Source organism: Pteropus medius, unplaced genomic scaffold (assembly GCF_902729225.1).
Source record: "Pteropus medius unplaced genomic scaffold, Ma_sr-lr_union100, whole genome shotgun sequence".
NCBI classification, from domain to species: Eukaryota; Metazoa; Chordata; class Mammalia; order Chiroptera; family Pteropodidae; genus Pteropus; species Pteropus medius.
This window is the reverse complement of record NW_024340696.1, coordinates 1-16,853: the sequence shown is the minus strand read 5'-3', so window position 1 is coordinate 16,853 and position 16,853 is coordinate 1. Positions and strand designations below refer to the sequence as shown.

At 42.6% G+C, this 16,853-nt stretch overlaps 1 protein-coding gene, 1 non-coding gene and 1 pseudogene across 3 annotated transcripts in view; 1 reads left to right on the top strand and 2 right to left on the bottom strand.

Moving 5' to 3' along the window:
- The window catches only part of HPS5 (HPS5 biogenesis of lysosomal organelles complex 2 subunit 2), a 31,159-nt gene extending 28,116 nt beyond the window's left edge, over positions 1 to 3,043 (top strand). For both annotated transcript variants that reach the window (XM_039865286.1, XM_039865294.1), the window contains exons 22-23: positions 319 to 589; positions 2,167 to 3,043. In XM_039865286.1, coding sequence (XP_039721220.1) covers positions 319 to 589; positions 2,167 to 2,227 — 332 coding nt within the window. In that variant the 3' untranslated portion in view covers positions 2,228 to 3,043. The remainder of the gene's footprint in view (positions 1 to 318; positions 590 to 2,166) is intronic.
- LOC120609624 (5S ribosomal RNA) lies at positions 1,923 to 2,041 on the bottom strand. Its single transcript, XR_005654809.1, has one exon. It is a non-coding gene; the product is annotated as a 5S ribosomal RNA (ribosomal RNA).
- A 6,718-nt stretch (positions 3,044 to 9,761) lies between the features above and the next one.
- LOC120610183 (uncharacterized) lies at positions 9,762 to 9,880 on the bottom strand (annotated as a pseudogene).
- Positions 9,881 to 16,853: the final 6,973 nt, after the last annotated feature.

Genomic DNA, 16,853 nt, shown 5'->3' with positions numbered 1-16,853 from the left:
CTCCTTTACTAAACTGTAAACTCCACAAGAGTTCCTGATTACATACCCAGTGTCCAGCATAGAATATGCCCTGGGTAATTACTGAGTAAGTGAATGAAAGAATTTTGAAGCTAATTTTGTGGCTTATTCTTATCATGAACAATTTATTCAATAAATGTTCAGAAAACAACTTTATTAGAGTGATGAGAGTATGTTCTTTAATATTGGTATGTTTGGTTATTAAAGATATTTATAAAAGGTTTGGCCACCTCCTGTGTACAGGCAGAGTGCTAAGAGCAGTCAGAGCCAACATTTCTATATTCCTGTGTGTTTGTGTAGGTTGGATCCCAGAGACCATGGAGGAATGGAAGCTGCTTCTACATCTTGTGCAGAACAAGAGCACAAAGCCAGCCCCCCAGAAGTCACCAAATGGGAACTTCAGTGATGGACCTTCCCCTATCAACGTGGAGAATGTGGCACTGCTATTAGCTAAGGCCATGGGTCCAGATCGGGCCTGGTCACTGCTACAGGAATGTGGTTTGACCCTTGAGCTGTCAGAGAAGTTTACCAGAACCTGCGATATCCTGAGGATTGCCGAGAAAAGGCAGAGGTAATATCTGTCTGTCATGCCCTCTTCATACGCATTTGGGGAATATGGAACCCCACAGGTGTTCAGAGGTGGACAGGACTAGAGAGGGCATCCATTCCCAACCCCTCACGACAGATGAGGGGACTGAGACTCACCTCTTGATTAAGGAGATTAAGGGAAGAGGTAAAGTAACATTTTACTAATAATCTTGATGAGGAGACTTAGATTAATGTGACTGCCCAAATCTGATGTGTACTTGGTTCTTTAAGAATATTATTGGTACCAAATATATAATTGTCTCAGTCAGGTTTTTTTAGTTGAAAAATATAGATAACAAAATTTACCATCTTACCATTTTTAAGCATTTGGTTCAGTAGTTTTAAATATATCCATACCATTTTGCAGCCAATTTCCAGAGCTTTTTTATCTTGTAAAACACTCTACCCATTAAACAACAATTCCTTATTTTCCCCTCCACCTAACCCCAGGCCATTCTGCTTTCTGTCTCTATGGTTTTGACTAAGTACCTCATTTAAACGGAATCATACAGTATTTGCCTTTTTGTGACTGGCTTATTTCATTTAGCATAATGTTTTCCAGTTTATCCATGTTATAGCATGTATCAGATTGTCCTCTTTTTTAAGGCTGAATAATATTTCATTGTATGTATACCACGTTTTGTTTATCCATTCATTGGTTGATAGACATTTGGGTTGCTTCTACCTCTTGGCTTTTGTGACTAATGTTGCTATGAACATGGGTACACAAATGTCTCTTTAAGACCTTGCTTTCAATTCTTTTGGGTATATAACCAGTAGCAAAAATTTTAAATCATATGGTAATTCTATTTTTAATTTTTGAGGAACTGCCATACTGTTTTCCATAGATGTAACACCACGTTACATTCCTACCAACAGTGTACAAAGGTTCTCATTTCTCCACATCCTCACCAACCCAATTTGGTTTTTGATAATACTCATCCTAATGGGTATGAGATAGTATCTCCTTGTGGTTTTTATCTGTGTTCCCTAATGATCAGTGAAGTTGAGCATCCTTTCATATGCTTCTTGGCCGTTCATATATCATCTTTGGAGAAATACCTATTCAGGTCTTTTTGCCTATTTTTTAATCTCACTATTTGTAATTTTGTTGCCGTGTGAATTTATATATTCTAGATATTAACCCTTTATCAGATATATGATTTGCAGTATTTTCTCCTATAGGACCGTATGCCTTTTCATGGGATACCTTTCCACTTTTTTTTTTTTTTTTTTTAAGGAGAGGCAACCCTTGGTTGACCTCACAGATTGCAAGGACCCTGTTAGTTTATAATTCCTTATTTTTTATTTTTTTACACCTACAGCACCTGGTCTTCCTTGGTGGTCTCCCATCCAAGTACTAACCAGGCCCCACCCTGCTTAGCTTCCGAGATCAGACGGGATCGGGCTTGTTCAGGGTGGCATGGCCATAGACCCAGTCTTGTGTCTTTTGATGCACAGTCAGTCAACTACTTGAATCTACTAATTATTTGTATTGTTTTTTGTAAAGAATGAACAATGAGAACTAAATTTACTTGTTTCTTTTCTTTGGGATTTCAGAGCTTTGATACAAAGCATGCTTGAAAAATGTGATCGGTTTCTCTGGTCTCAGCAAGCCTAGTGGAAGAAGATTCAGCAGGATGTCATGACATTTTGAGAAAAACTGAATCTTCTTAATGCATTTGTCATTAAAGGAAAGGCACCACCTGAAAACCCTGCGACCTTATTGGAAATACTTTGGCCAGCGTCCATAGCATCTTCATTTATGGTTCTCTTTATGCATCAGTGTTTCTCAGCCAAAGCTGAATTCTGAATCAGTTCTTGTTCGCTGAAATGAAGTGCTCTAGGATCAGCATGTGAATGTTCACAGATGTGTAGTAGTCTTTATTCTGAACAACAGTGTTATCTGTTTCTCACTAGTAAATTGGGGGAATTATTTTTCTATCGTGACTCCTGTGTAGGGAGCAGAAGTATCTCATTCAGGTCATATGAAGACAGGTAATGTAATTGACAGGAGTTGAATTTTTTTAATGTCCTGTCTAGAACAGTTGAGAAATTACTGAAATAAGACCTGGTGTGATGGAATTAACACATAAAATAAATGAAACACTGAAGATTCAAGTTAGATATTTAAATAAAATGACCCCATATTTAAATATATCTAAATATAAAAAATAATTTTTTTCCAGTTATTTGACATTTTCTAATCTGAACCTATATACAACTGACTCATTACTGGAAATGTTTTATCTCTAATCTTTCCTAAACAAAGTATTTCAAAGAAATCATGTACTTTTAGAAATTATTTTTCAAAAGTCACAATAAAGGAAGTCTGCAGCAAGTGCTTGTATTATTTAAGCCAAGTGTTAGATTGCCACTTATCAGGCTCCTGTACATTTACATAGCATGTTCTATTAATAATAAATGTAAAATTTGATTAAAGTTTTCATTTGAATATAGACATGCAGTTTATTGTGAGCACTTTTCAGGAAGGTGTGGGGTAGACTCAGTATGGAGTAAGCATAGTGTCGGATCCATTGATTTTTTTTTTCAGCTATAGAACAGTTGACACAGATTGCTGTCATACTTTCACATGACATTTAGATATGATGAAACCAGATGGGTTGAAACGATTGTCAGAGAAAGGCTTCACAAAGCTTCTTAGAATTTTAGGAAATGTGGAAAACCTAATGATTCTGATCAACAATATGTGTGAGGGTGGCAGGGGTGTGGTGTGATGATGGTGGTGGTGGTGTGTGTGGTATTTCTCTATACCCAGCAGTTCTGACACCAGCTAGGTGTCCTACAATTCAAATCAATTCTGGCACTATCTACCTGGAGATAGCATCAGATTTTATAGGTTAAGGGATGTTAAACAAATACATTTCAGTGGAAAGCTTTTCTGAAAGAAAGGGTTTATTGAGCCATATGCTAGCCAGAAAAAGGATCAGGTCCTGGGACATGCAGTCTTAACCACCAGTAGCAGGGTAGGATGGAGAAGACTAACAGGTCTGCAGTCTTGGAGCTGATGGGACTTTGTTGTACAGTGAGCTTGGGGAAAGAAGAAGCAAGTTGTTTTGAAAGAATTTACATTGGCTATAGAAAATGGAGTGGGAAAAGAAGCAGAGGCAGTTCCAGGATAGGTGCACAGTCCTTAAAGAAGGATTATTTATTACTTCTGGATTGAAAATGGGTAATAGTCTTGAAAGTTCATGCAGAAACAGAATATGGTAGTGTCTGGTGGTCAGCCATTTGGCAGTTGATTTAAAAATTTAATATATATTCAGGAACATGAGTAGTCTTTATTAGTTTAGGCCTCCAGCTGTTAACTGATTAACTTCAGTTGTTTCTCCCCCCTCCCTGTAGCCTGTAATTTAATTTAGGATATCAGAATTTTTCTCGTCAGGGCTCATTTCCACAAGACTGCCCTCCACTTCAGACACCAGTTGAAAGTCCAGGATGTTCACTGACAGGCTATAAAAAAAAGGTTCCCAAGATCCCCTCTTTGGGTTCAATTCATATGCCAGAGTGGCTTGCAGAGCATAGAGAAACATTTTACTTACAAATTGCCACTTTGTTATGAAAGGATATAACTCAGGAACAGCCAGGTGGAAGAGATGCATAGGACACGGTGTGAAGAAAGGGGCAAGGAGCTTCCATGACCTCTCAGCTCCATTCTCCCCCAAATCTCCACATGTTCACCAAACTGGAAGCTCTTGAAACCCCAGTCCTTTTGGTTTTTATGAAGGCTTAATCAGAGGCTTGAGTGATTCGATCATTGAACATTGGTGATTGAACTCAATCCCTAGCTCCTCTTCCTCTCTGAGGTGGAGGCTGGTATGGGATAGGGCTGAAAGTTCCAACCCCAATCCTTAGATATGTGCCAAAAGTTACCTCACTAACACAACAAAAGATACCTGTCTCTCATAAGTTAGAAAATTTCAAGAGTTTTAAGAACTGTTTCAGAAACCGGACCAAGACTAAATACATATTTCTCCTTGTAAATCACAATATCACACTTTCTAGCATCGGCTGGATTTGGGCTGTGGGGATTATTAAATGTGAGTCTCTGCTAAGGTAAAGGGCAAGAAGAGCCGGCCACTCCTGTGGGTCAGGTTTGTCATTACACTGTGACTATCCAAAAGAGGCCCCAGAGGAGATCTCAGAAGGAGGAGACAGCTGACCTGGCACGATTGTGCAATCTTTTCCTGACAGATGTTTTTAGGGCATATTATAGCAATCCTGACTTACCAGAAGAGTACAGAGAAAAATTTCTAGCATTAAAGAAAAACATATTATGTCATCAGAATTCATTTCCCAAGGCAAACAAGCCAAAAGAAAAAATCTTACTCAGTTAAACATTTAAATTTAAAGAGTCTACTTAGATATTAGGCAGTGTTTTCAAATACAACTTGTATCTGACTTGGCTAAAAATGCTGGACAGACTGTAATTCATGGTTGCCTCACTTTTACTTTTTCTTCCAGACCTGACTGCTGTTTAACAGGGCTACAGGGTAGCATGGTGACTGCTGAGAGCTTGGGTTCTGAGGCACACTGTTTGGTTTTAATATCTGCTCCTTTTCTAAACGACTTTGGGGAAGTTACTTTATTTCTCTAGGTTTCAGTTTTCTCATCTGTAAAATGGGCATAATTGCAGCATTCATCCAGGGTAGCTGGAAGGTTAAATGAGATAATGAATGCGAAGCATGCAGCTCGAGGAGTGAGGTTAGAGCTACCTAGCAGTGACAATTAAATGAGACTAAGTGTAGAGCATATTGTCTGTGACATAGTAATACTTGTTAGCTGTTCTTTGAAAGGTTTAGAATGTTATTATTGGACTCAGTAGTGATCGGACCCATGTAAATTGGTTTACATGATTCAGAGAAAGTGAGAAGACAAAAATCGAAGTTAACAACTTTCTTATTTGTATGAAATTTGTCATTGCCTTGGTCAAGGCTCAAAATCTTGAAGCCATCCTTACCTCTTAATCGCAACCCTCACTGCTGTTAGAAAACCAGAGGCTCATGTCACAGACATTAAGCAAAACATCCTGCCACACCAAGCACCAACAGAGCTGCAGAGTGGTAGCAACAGTGACACGAATGCCTTAATTTTTGATTCTCTCTCTCAGTTAAGCTGAGTATGATCGAAAGGGGGGACTTGTTAAAGAGAGAACCACAGGTGCAAAATAGCATCACTCATGCTAAAAGCCCATGATACCAAACTTAGATTGAATACCTGATCTGATTGTGGTTTCCCCCAGAAACATAATCACCTAGTGTGTAGTTTTCTGCTCAGCACCAAGGAGATAATCTGTGACTGGGCCCTCTCTGTCCTCCCATAGAAAGAAGAGAGCATCTGCGTGATAAAACTCTTCCTGATATCTTCCCCTAAAAAAGGTCCTGGCTCACACACTCAGCTGAATTTTGGTTTTTGTGTGTATAACACTGCCAATTATTAAGTAAATCCTCTCAGTTCTATGTGGTGGTCTCCATTAGTCATCTTTTTCCCTTCTCTGGTGCCACTACCCACATTCCCTTTACTTCTTGCCTGGACAGTTGCAGCTGTCTTAAGGGACCTTTCTTCACTTCTAAACACTGCCTTCCCCACGACCACCTCTCATCTTGGCACATGAAAATGTAAGCTGGCCTAGGTATCACCCGGTCAGCTGATTCCCAAACAGCAGCACTTCGGAATCGCCATGGGAGCTTCTTAAAAACACGGATGCCAGGATCCTGCCTGGATCTGGAATCTGTAGGTCTAGGGACTAATTTAATCTCCCTCAACCGGCCTCCCACTCCCACATTGTCCCTAGATATAGATATAGAGTTTATAGTTTATACCCTCATTTATAGATAAACCAAGGCCCCTGACAAAGTGCTTGTCTTGGTCTCACGGGAAGGTCATTGGAGATCCACTGTCAGAATCCTCCTCCTCCTGAGACACAGCCTAAATCATGCCTCTTCCCAGTCAGAAACTTTTAGTGTCTTCCTTCTGCTTTCAGAATAAAGCCCAAATCCTTGAGCTTGTCACTTAAGGCTCTCTATGACCTGCTTTTAAACTCAATTTCTGTCTTTCAGAGCCCAAATCAGTCGCTTATCCTGGGTTCTCTGTTTCTTGGAGTCACCCTGCTCATCACCCCTGCCCAGCCCTGACATGCCCTTTGCTCCAGTGCCCACCTCCTGAAATGGTACCACGGTCTGTCCCTGTGGTTCTGCATGTCAAGGTTTTTAATTTTAATTGCGAACTACAGATAACATATAATTTACCATCTAAAACATTTTGTGGCAGAACAAGGGACTGAAATCTCCCATTATGTCAGGAATAGCATCTTTAGAGTAAGGTCAGAGCTAAGAACCAGCTTTTTGCACCCCTTCATTTAGATCTCTGAATTACAACACAGCACTACTATGCTGAGATAGCCAGCCAGGAGTTTCCAGTCAACCCTGGTCAGTGGATCAAACACAGAACACAAGAGAGGCCCAGAAAATTCCCACTTGGCATTTCTTCCAGACGGCTCAGAAAAATAAAAGCGGCTACACGAGAACGTTTTCCTAGAATGACAATGTTTTCTCAGATTGTAGTTTCCCACTTGCCCAGGTAATCCATTATTCCAAATGGACAATTCTCTGAATCAATCTCAGTTTTCAGTTCATATGTTCCTCTAGTGATATAGGTGTATTAATATCGGATACAGTAGGCAGAACCTGGATTTTGACATTGTCTTTGTTTTTAATCCCCGCCTTGTAGCTTTTTCAAGTAAACTGTACCTTCCGTGGCATGAGGACTGTGCATCCTGCAGAGCCCCAAAGTTTAGCTAGGCTCTGTGCTATGTTTAATGCCCTGCTTTCACCATTTTGGAATTTTTAATCCTTTCTGAACAAGGGTCCCCACCTTTTTGCTTGGCACTGGTACCACGCTGCCACGGCAGATCCGAAGTGGAGTCTGCGGTGTTGCACTTCTGGCAGGATTCCAGAAGCTTCTGAAGTGGAGCCTGAGGTGTTGCACTTCTGGCAGGATTCCAGGATTCCAGAAGCTTCTGAAGTGGAGCCTGAGGTGTTGCACTTCTGGCAGGATTCCAGGATTCTAAAGCTTCTGGATCACCCTCTGAGTAGCAAGGCTCAGTCTGCAGTTTGGCAGAGCAGCAACATGGAAGGAATCTGACAGCGGAGCCGAGGCTCCTGGCAGGGGCCTGACTCGCCACAAACTGTTAGGTGAGAAAAAATTTCTGTATATTTTAAACTTCTGTAGTTAGTTGTAGCAATTTAGTCATAATTAACTAAAAAGTGAAGTAGAGCAAGTCACACAGCTTGTTCTGTTCTTGGTTTATTTAGACTTTAACAATTTTGGGGAAATGGCTTTCTGTGAGGCGTGCCTGGGAACTCGCCAGCAGGGTGAAACACAAGCCCAGGTTCTCTGGATCCCCTCCTCCCCTGCTGGGGGGTGCTGACTGGAATAGCCTTTAGATCTGGGGATGGTAGGCTGAGTGTGCAGTTAGAGAAGACACTCAGACTTCCCGCCCAGAGCAGGCAGTGCGGCCCTGGATACCAAGAGCTCAGCGTTGCAGTTTGGGGCCAGACCCCGGCTAACAAAAAGTTGTTGGTCATTGCTGTCGTAATTTATCTCCATTGGTGACCTTATGACTCATATGTTCCTTGGATCCCCTAACCATAATGGCCATCGCATCACCCTGATTTTACCACAACTTCTAACTACTTCTTCTGTAGGAAAAATAAGTTATTTTAAGCAAAATATTATGTGGTGTGTAGCAGATATACTCTTGTTCTCGGAATGCCACCATGTCCCCAAACCTGTCAAAGCCCTGGAGCATTGCCATTGCCTTATGGAGCACTGGGCTCCAGAGCAAGTTCCTCTGGGGTGGCATCTGTCTGTGGGGTCATAAGGTTCATGGCTGGTTCATTTCACAAGTCCACGGTAGTTACTCTGTCCTTCCCAGTTGCACCTGCCTCTCTCCCCTCTTGGCTAGCTAGTGTATTTTCCTCTTCTCTCTTTTATTCTCAGCCAAGAGAATAAGATTCCACCAGTTCCTTCATTCCTCAGTGTATTTACTTTGTCCACGCCTTGGGGAAGCTTGTGCTTTTCCATTCGCTTTAGAAAGGCACAGGGTATAGTATATCAGACATGGCTAATGCACTCCGTTATCCGCTCTGGCCCCTCCTCTTTCTCCAGCCACTACTACAGGGTGAGTTCCACGGGGCCTTTGATCCTTTTCATGCAGGTGTAGCCTGGCAGCACCTCGCTTTGGGTCTGCTTCCCGACCTCGTACTTAATGCCCAGGGAAACCCCGTGGGTCTCACTTGTGCACAGCCACGAAATGCAGGGAAGCGAACATTCGAGGGCCCACCCTTGACACTGGAGCTGGAAGCCCAGATGATAGGCGTTTTAATTTGACTCTGCGGATAGTGCTGAGGCACTTCTTACTCTATTCCTTTGAAGGTCCCGGTGGGATGAGCTCCAGCTAGGAGTCTCTTACTCGTGGCCAGCTCTATGATTCATCCTTGAGTTGGCCTTCCTCTTGCCCTGGGTTACTCCCCAGTCTCTGGGATGCTTTCCAAATAAAATAACTGGTAACCTGGCCTCAGAACCGTCGGGAAGTGGCAGGGGAGGTGAGGCAGTGAAGTGGGAGGATTCTTCTTCTTTGAGGCTTTATGTCTCAGACTTAGTCTGTTATCCAAGATTAAGGGTCTATAAGGTAAGAAATAGATACTCAGCCTTTACTGTTGGCTGGGTTTTCTCTCTGCTCACTCTGATGTCCCCAGATCCCCAGAGCTGAGCCCCTTGACATCCCTGCTTGCAGATCAGCCCAGCATGATGTAGAAAGTACTGAAGGATACTCAATGCAGGCAACCCTCCAATACAGTCTTGGATACAGGGGAGACAAGCACATTACCACTTGCCATATACTGAATGACCCACAAGGCCTGGGGTATCAAGGAGATAGACCACCTTGTGGTCCAGGCAACCTGATCCACAAAGAGGGTCTGGTAACTCACGCTATGTACAATCTCAAGCCTTTGTAAGACTATAAAGTTAATAATAGAAAGCGTTATAGATACATATATATATAGGAATATATGTATACATTAATATATATACTTTCTATATACATATATATACATTAATATATATATTAATGGTTATAGCACCTGGTATTTTTAGGTGGTCTCCCATCCAAGTACTAACCAGGCCCAACCCTGCTTAGTTTCTGAGATCAGCTGAGATTGGGCACATACAGGGTGGCATGGCCATAGAAAAATGTCTTATTTATAGAGTGATATAAATATAAAATGTAAGTGACACCAACTCCCGGCCTCCCATTTCCCTGCCCTGGCTCTGGAACTGGCCATGTCCTGCCCAAGCATTCTCCTCCCAGGATGGTGTATCATGCTCTTCCTGGACCATTCTGGGGCTGTGATGGGCTCTCCAGCACCAGCCTGGAAGAGCTGGAGGGAGAAGGTTGGGTCCCAGGGCACCATTTGATTAGAATGGATAAAATGCCAAACAGAGTCCAAGCTATGACCAGGCTGGGTGGGGCTTTCTACGTGTCCTCACTAATAAGCTCCTGCCCTCAGAATGGGGCTGTGTCTTGCCTTCATCTCTCCCCCAAACAATTCCACCAGCAATGGAGGCTTTTTTCTCACTGGCCTATTAACTAAGCCCCTGTCAGAAGACTAGAGAGTCTTATCATTATTTATAAATTCTTAAGGAGGTAGTGTAGGTTGAAGGAAGAGTCTCAAGTCAGACTGTCTGGTTGAAATCCTGGCTTTGCCACTCATTAGCTCTGTGACCTGGAGCAAGATACTCTCTGCACCCCAGTTTCATCATCTGAAAAATGATCTATACCAGAGAGTTGTTGTGATGCACTAAGAACAGTAAGAGGTGAATAAATGTTAGCCATTATGACTACTGTCATGTTCAAATATTCTTCTGGCCAGTCTTCGTAGTCACCAGTTCATTTTTTAACCAAGAGTTAATATATCACACTGAACATACAGCAAGAGCTTTTCTTTTTTCATTAGGAGATAGTGATAATAGCATTTGTTAGAAAATTCCCTATGCCTAAGAGAACAGATTCTTTTGTTGATTTATCAAGACAATACTATACAAGAATTTTAAAACTTTTGTATAATATGGATATTATCTGAAATGCCTGCATAGTGTTCCTTTTATGGCAATGATACAAATTTAAAGAATCATTTTCCTTTTCTACCCCTAGACTCTACTATTTATAATTTTTTATAATAATATTTTTTAAATGAAATATAATTCACATGCCAATTAAAGTGTACAATTAGGTGGTTTTTTTAAAGTATATTTACAAAGTTTTGTGGTCATCATCTCTGTGTAATTCCAGAAGCTTTTCAACATCCCAGAAAAAAGCCTCATACTCTTTAGCAGTTACTCCCCAGTCCACTTTCTTTTAGTCCCTGACAACCACTCATCTTTCTGTCTCTTGGTTTTGCCAATTCTAAACAGTTTATGAAAATAAGATAATGTAATATGTGGCCTTTTGTGTCTGGCTTTTCTTATTTGGCGCAATATTCTCAAGGTTTCTCTATGTTCGGTACTTCATTTTTTATGGCTGATAATATTCCATTGTATGAATATATCACATTTTGTTTCAACATCCATTAATTGATAAATATTTGAGTTGCTTCCTCCTTTTGGCTGTTTTGAATACTGCTGCTCTGAACATTGATATACCCCTTTCTATGTGCATGTACTTTCATTTTTCTGGGGTGTACAGCGAGGGGCAGAATTGCTGTCTCAGACGGTAACTTTACATTTAACATTTGGGGAACTGCCATGTCTTTCCAAAGTGGCTGCACTATGTCCCATCCCCACTGACAATGCATGAGGGTTCCAGTTTCTCCACTTTTTTGCCAACACTTGTTACTGTCTTTGATAATCTCCTTCTTAGTAGATGTGAAGTAGTATCTCATTGTGGTTTTGGTTTGCATTTTCCTAATGAGTAATGATGTTGAACATTTTTTCCATGTGCTTATTGGCCATTTCTACATCTTTGTAAAATAGCTGTTCTCAACTTTTGGTCAGATTCTTTCTCAAACCACTCCTATCATTGCCCCATGGCTCATAAACAAAACGGCGTTAGTCGCAGGGTTGAGGTCATGCATGAGCTCAGCTACATGGACTTCCACTCACCAAGGCCAGCTGGCTACAGCCCCCACTGAATGCCCAATCTACCAGTAGCAGAGACCAACGCCGAGCCCCTGATATGGCACCATTGCCAAGGATGGTCAGTCAGCTACCTAGTGACAGGCTGATCCATTGGACCACTTCCACTATGGAAGAGGCAATGCCTTTTCTTACTGAAATTAACACTCTGAATATAGATTTGCCTTCCCTGAATGCAATGCTTCGGCCAAAGACTGTGGACTTACAGAATGCTTTATCCATCATCATGATATTCCATAGAGTTTTACTTGGGATCAAGACTACATTGTATAGCAAATGAAGTATGGCCTTGGGCCCACACTTAAAAAATTCTTTTGTCTACCCCTGAGAAACTAACTCTGACGGGATAGGGGAAAGATGATCTGACAGCAGTGAGTAAAGTGCTGTGAGAGCCAGAAACTCTGCCCCAGATCGTGATGCATGGGTTACATGGAAGGCTCTTCGAGGAAGGAGAATTTATATCTGAATCTAAATTCAAGGGTAGTGGAAATAAAGATGAAAGAAACTAATGTGAATGCCATTCCTTTGGTAGAATGAAAAGGCCAAGACAAGGAAACCACCTAAGTGTCCTTTGATAGAAGACTGAATAAAGAAGACGTGGTGTATCTATACAATGGAATAATACCTATCCATAAAAAAAATGAAATATTGCCATTAGTGACAACACGGATGTTTCTTGAGAGTATTATACTAAGCGAAATAAGTGAGATGAAAAAGGACAAGAAATGTATGATTTCACTCATGTAGGATATAAAACGTATTCACATCTAATTGTCAGAAAAGTAGATTCAGCGAAGGCACAGAGAACGGGGAAACAATATCTACAAGGAAGAAAAAATTTGGAAAGTTCTAGCACCTCGGCTGTTTGCTCCTGCTGAGACTCCTGGTGAAGCTGAGCTCGTGTGCCGCCCACCTGGAGATGAACCTTGTGCTTTATATACTGACGTTTTCCTAATGGAACAAATGAGAACAGAGGTTTGAAGCAAAACACTGAGATGTGGGAAGTTCCTCTTGGTCAGAACACAGCTTCCAGAATAGATGGTCGTTTGTCACACACATCCAATTTTCCCAGATTTTGCAACCTGGCAGCTTTCAGGAATGTAGGAAGTTGGGATTTTCTGCTCATTTCTAGTCTCGCACCTGATGGGGAAGGTTTTTCTCCCCTACACAACGATGTATTGACATTTGCTGTGAAGGGTAATCAATATTAAAAGAGATTTCCTTAAAGGATGCAAGAATACTGGGCAAATAGAACAGCAGAATGGGCTCCTTGCAAGGAACAGCTCAGGAGGAAGCTGGGAACCCAGTGTTCGACATCAGGAAAAGAGAGACAACCCAGAAAAATAAAACTTCCAACACCCTCCAGGCGTGGACTCAGCATTGGCAAAGGGAGTCCTCCAGACTCGTGTACTCATGATCAGTTGCTACTGAAGGTCAAATGGCAGGTTATGTTTCGAGGACACTGAAATCCAGTAATATTGAATAGTAGTGCAGAAACTAACTACAATGTCCTGTAGAAATGACACAGCATAAAAATGAGCCGGAATGGCCCACTGGCTGCCAAATTACTAGAAGAATAGGAGAATCAGGAAGGATGCGAAGAAAGCCGGCATGCAGCAGAAGAATGCTGCTAGGCTGGGATGTTAGAGGAAAACTGTTTCAACCAGAAAAGCAGGACTGGAATTTACTATGGGAGATTAGTAAAATAATCTTGGGTAGAAATTTCATGCAGGCGCTATTCTTGGGATGAAGTTCACGGTGCAATCACCTGCCACCTCTCTGCCCCTTCATCTATTGGGGAAATGTGTAAGTTTTTTGGATTTCCCTGGAGAAGAAAGAATTATGGGTGCCTAAGGTGGCAGAGATGATGGGGCATCCAGAGGATAGCTGTGGTCTTTCTCATAGTGGGATCCCGGGTGAGGACCTGAACATAACAGTAGCCCAGGGAGTACCCGTTCAGGATTCTGCCTGGAGTGCTTGCCGGGAGACGAGGCATGTCAGCAGTGCACTCGAGAGTGGAGAAGCATCTCCAAGCAAATAGTGGAAGCTTGAGAGCTGAGATGTAACAAGGTGGTAATTAAGAGCCAGGAAGGAGGTGAGTCTTGTGCTCAAGCAGTAACCCAGAGAAGAATGAGGACAAAGTACTCGTTCCAACTTGTTATAAGACTAGAGGAATTATGAGTAGGACACGAGAAAGAGGAGTGGTGACCCAGGATGAAGCAAATCCGCCCCGGATCACGCTAGTTCGGGAATCCTTGGGTTAGATTAGATCCTGCGAAGATTAGGAGCGATGCCTCTTTCTGGGTCTGGGTCATCTTTCAAGTCATGTGGCATAATGAGATGAAAGTGGTAAGACAGGTGATGGTCAAGGACTTCCCTGTGCCTTTGGTTCTTATCCAAAGCAATGGTAAGCAACACTCGGACATTCCCCTCACAACTTCCATTCCGGAGGAGATGGATTCCCCGTGGTCTGCATGGCGTATACATAGGTCCCTGAGCTTTTGGCTCACTCGGTCCTAGAAGTGGACATGGCAGAGGAAGGGGGCAGCTGTCAGCCAACATTGGTCACGGATGTGCTTGGAGACTGCTTCACAGAGAGGGCATCTGATGTCCAGACTCCCTTTCTCTTACTTTCCTCAGGGCAGAAATCGTGGGCCAGTGACCACATTCTGTTATAACTACTTGACTCCCTCTCTGGACATTCAGTGCTGGAAATCCTCTCCCCACTCTCTCACATCATCAGATCATTCTCTTCTTTGGTAGAATCATCAGAGGGAGAGCTAGTGCAATTTCTAGACACTAGGAAGAACTAACTCCTCACAGAGACTTTGAGAAGCAGTTCAAATTCTCCTCCTTTGTCACTTAATGTATTCTGTCTTCTGGGAAGGGACACACAGTTTCTTGCATGTCCACGTTTAGAACAATAGACAATAGTGGCAGTCAGCTATTTCCACTTGTTTCTGATGTAAAAGAAAGCCATGCCGTCATGGTGATAGAGAATCTGCAGCCCTTAAAGGGATTTCCCCAAAATGTTTGTTTTAAAATTCCATTAGAGAATTAATAACATCAGCTCCAGTCCTGGTTTTCAGAGCCAGTCTCAGCGCCTATTGTCCCAGTCTAATCGTTAATAGTGACGCCTCTTTTCACTCTCCAAAGTGACCTGGTTTATCTACTGAAGGAGGTGCTACCCCTACTCTGATAGCCATGTGTGACCAGACTACTGGGGAGCCTAAGAGATCTCCATTTTCTGATACAATTAATTTAAGTGAAAGAGAAGAACAACAGTGCTATTAGAAATTAGAAAACTAAAGTAAAAAATAAACCCCACGGGTTCCCATGACCAAGAATGGTACCTGAGGCCTAAGTCTCAGATTCAGGGAGAGTAGGTAGAATGATGTGACTATAAAATGAAGAAAGTAATGGTATCGGCCTCGTAGAGTCGTTGTCAGGATGAAATGACAACAGGATGAAATGCGCAAAGGACTTGGATCAGTTCTGGGCACATATAAAACGCTTAACAGATTTTAGCTCTCCCAGCTTAACAAGAAAATTCATAATAATTTGCATTTCAGAAGACAGAAAGATTAATTATATGTTGTTACCGGTAACACAGGATTAACACAGTAGTTAGGCTACCTATCAGAATTACAGATTTAAAGATCAAGTTTTCATTTTATAGGACATTCCCCCAACGTTAATGAGCGCCTTGTCCAACAAAGTACATTGACACCAATGTCATTGCAGATTGATCCATAACAGCCCTAATTTAAAAGCTTAATTATTCAATCACATAGAATATTTACATCATGGGATATTACACACCAACAAACAAGAACAAACAGTTGATATAAGCAACAATGGAGGCATTTTTTAGATGGCACGGACAGAAATTGGTTGATAACTGGATTTGTAGATGTTGCTGAGAAATGGACAGAAGATCAAGGTGGCAGTTGCTGGGGCAGGATTCCTCAGTCCAATCCTCCCATGGCTGTGTCCCCTTCCCCAGTGTCTGACACCACCAAGGAACTTACCCTTAAAGGAATTAACCCTGGACAGAGAAGGAGGCAAGCCCAAGTGGCAGGGAGGAAGGAGGCCTGACACGGAAGGGGCTAGAAATGACATAAATATAACGAGAGGGGCCTATAAAGGGGAATGGGTCTGATTAAGGGAACACTTGTTGCACGGAGTCTGTCCTGTACGGCACTAAGATTGTATCCCCTACAAACAAACACACAGGCACAGACGAGGCCTTCATGCGTGTCTTCAGACGGGTCTTCAGACTGTGGTACCAAAAGGGCAGTCCTTACAGCGTAGAATGACGCACAGTTTTCAACACTCAATCTCTTAAGCATTTATTAGACACCTATCATGTGCTCTCTATCAGCACCCAGAGGTATACAACTCAATGATTCTGGGCTCGCAGCCCCATCTCCTGAGAGCAGAGTGAGGAGGAAGCTCACTTGTACTTGTCGGGCAGGCCGGCAGGTCTAAAGTGATTGGGGTCGTTGCCACTCCGGCCCCATCTGTTGGCAACCTGGTCGGCTTCGGAATCTTCCACTCCGTGGCCACTGTCTCCATACTTGAAAAGGTCTGTGACTCTCTGAGAATTCTCTCTGGCGTCGCTGGAATAGAGCAGGGCAGGTAAGAGATGAGTTAGGGATGAGGATCAGAGCCCCACCCTACCATCTCTCACCTTTCTAAGGGATTAATGACTCTGAGAGAAGCCAGGAGGGAGGCACGACAACCCTGACCCTGTGTGGGTACAGTCTGCTCTGACCGGGGCGAGCCCCCCTACCCCATTGGCTGGGCGGCACCTGCAGGGCAGGGCAGGAATTAGTCCTTATCCTCAGGTTTTCTTTTTGGGGAGAAGCCCACATGTTGTCATAAGTCATACTATGGCTCTACAGGCAGCTCAGGCTCTGCACTGGGCATCGATGGGGAAACTGGACAGGATGGACTTGAGGAGGAGTCCACTGGCCCTGCAGGGTCCTTCTCTAGGGCCTACTTCCTCCTGATCCCCAAAAGCAGCT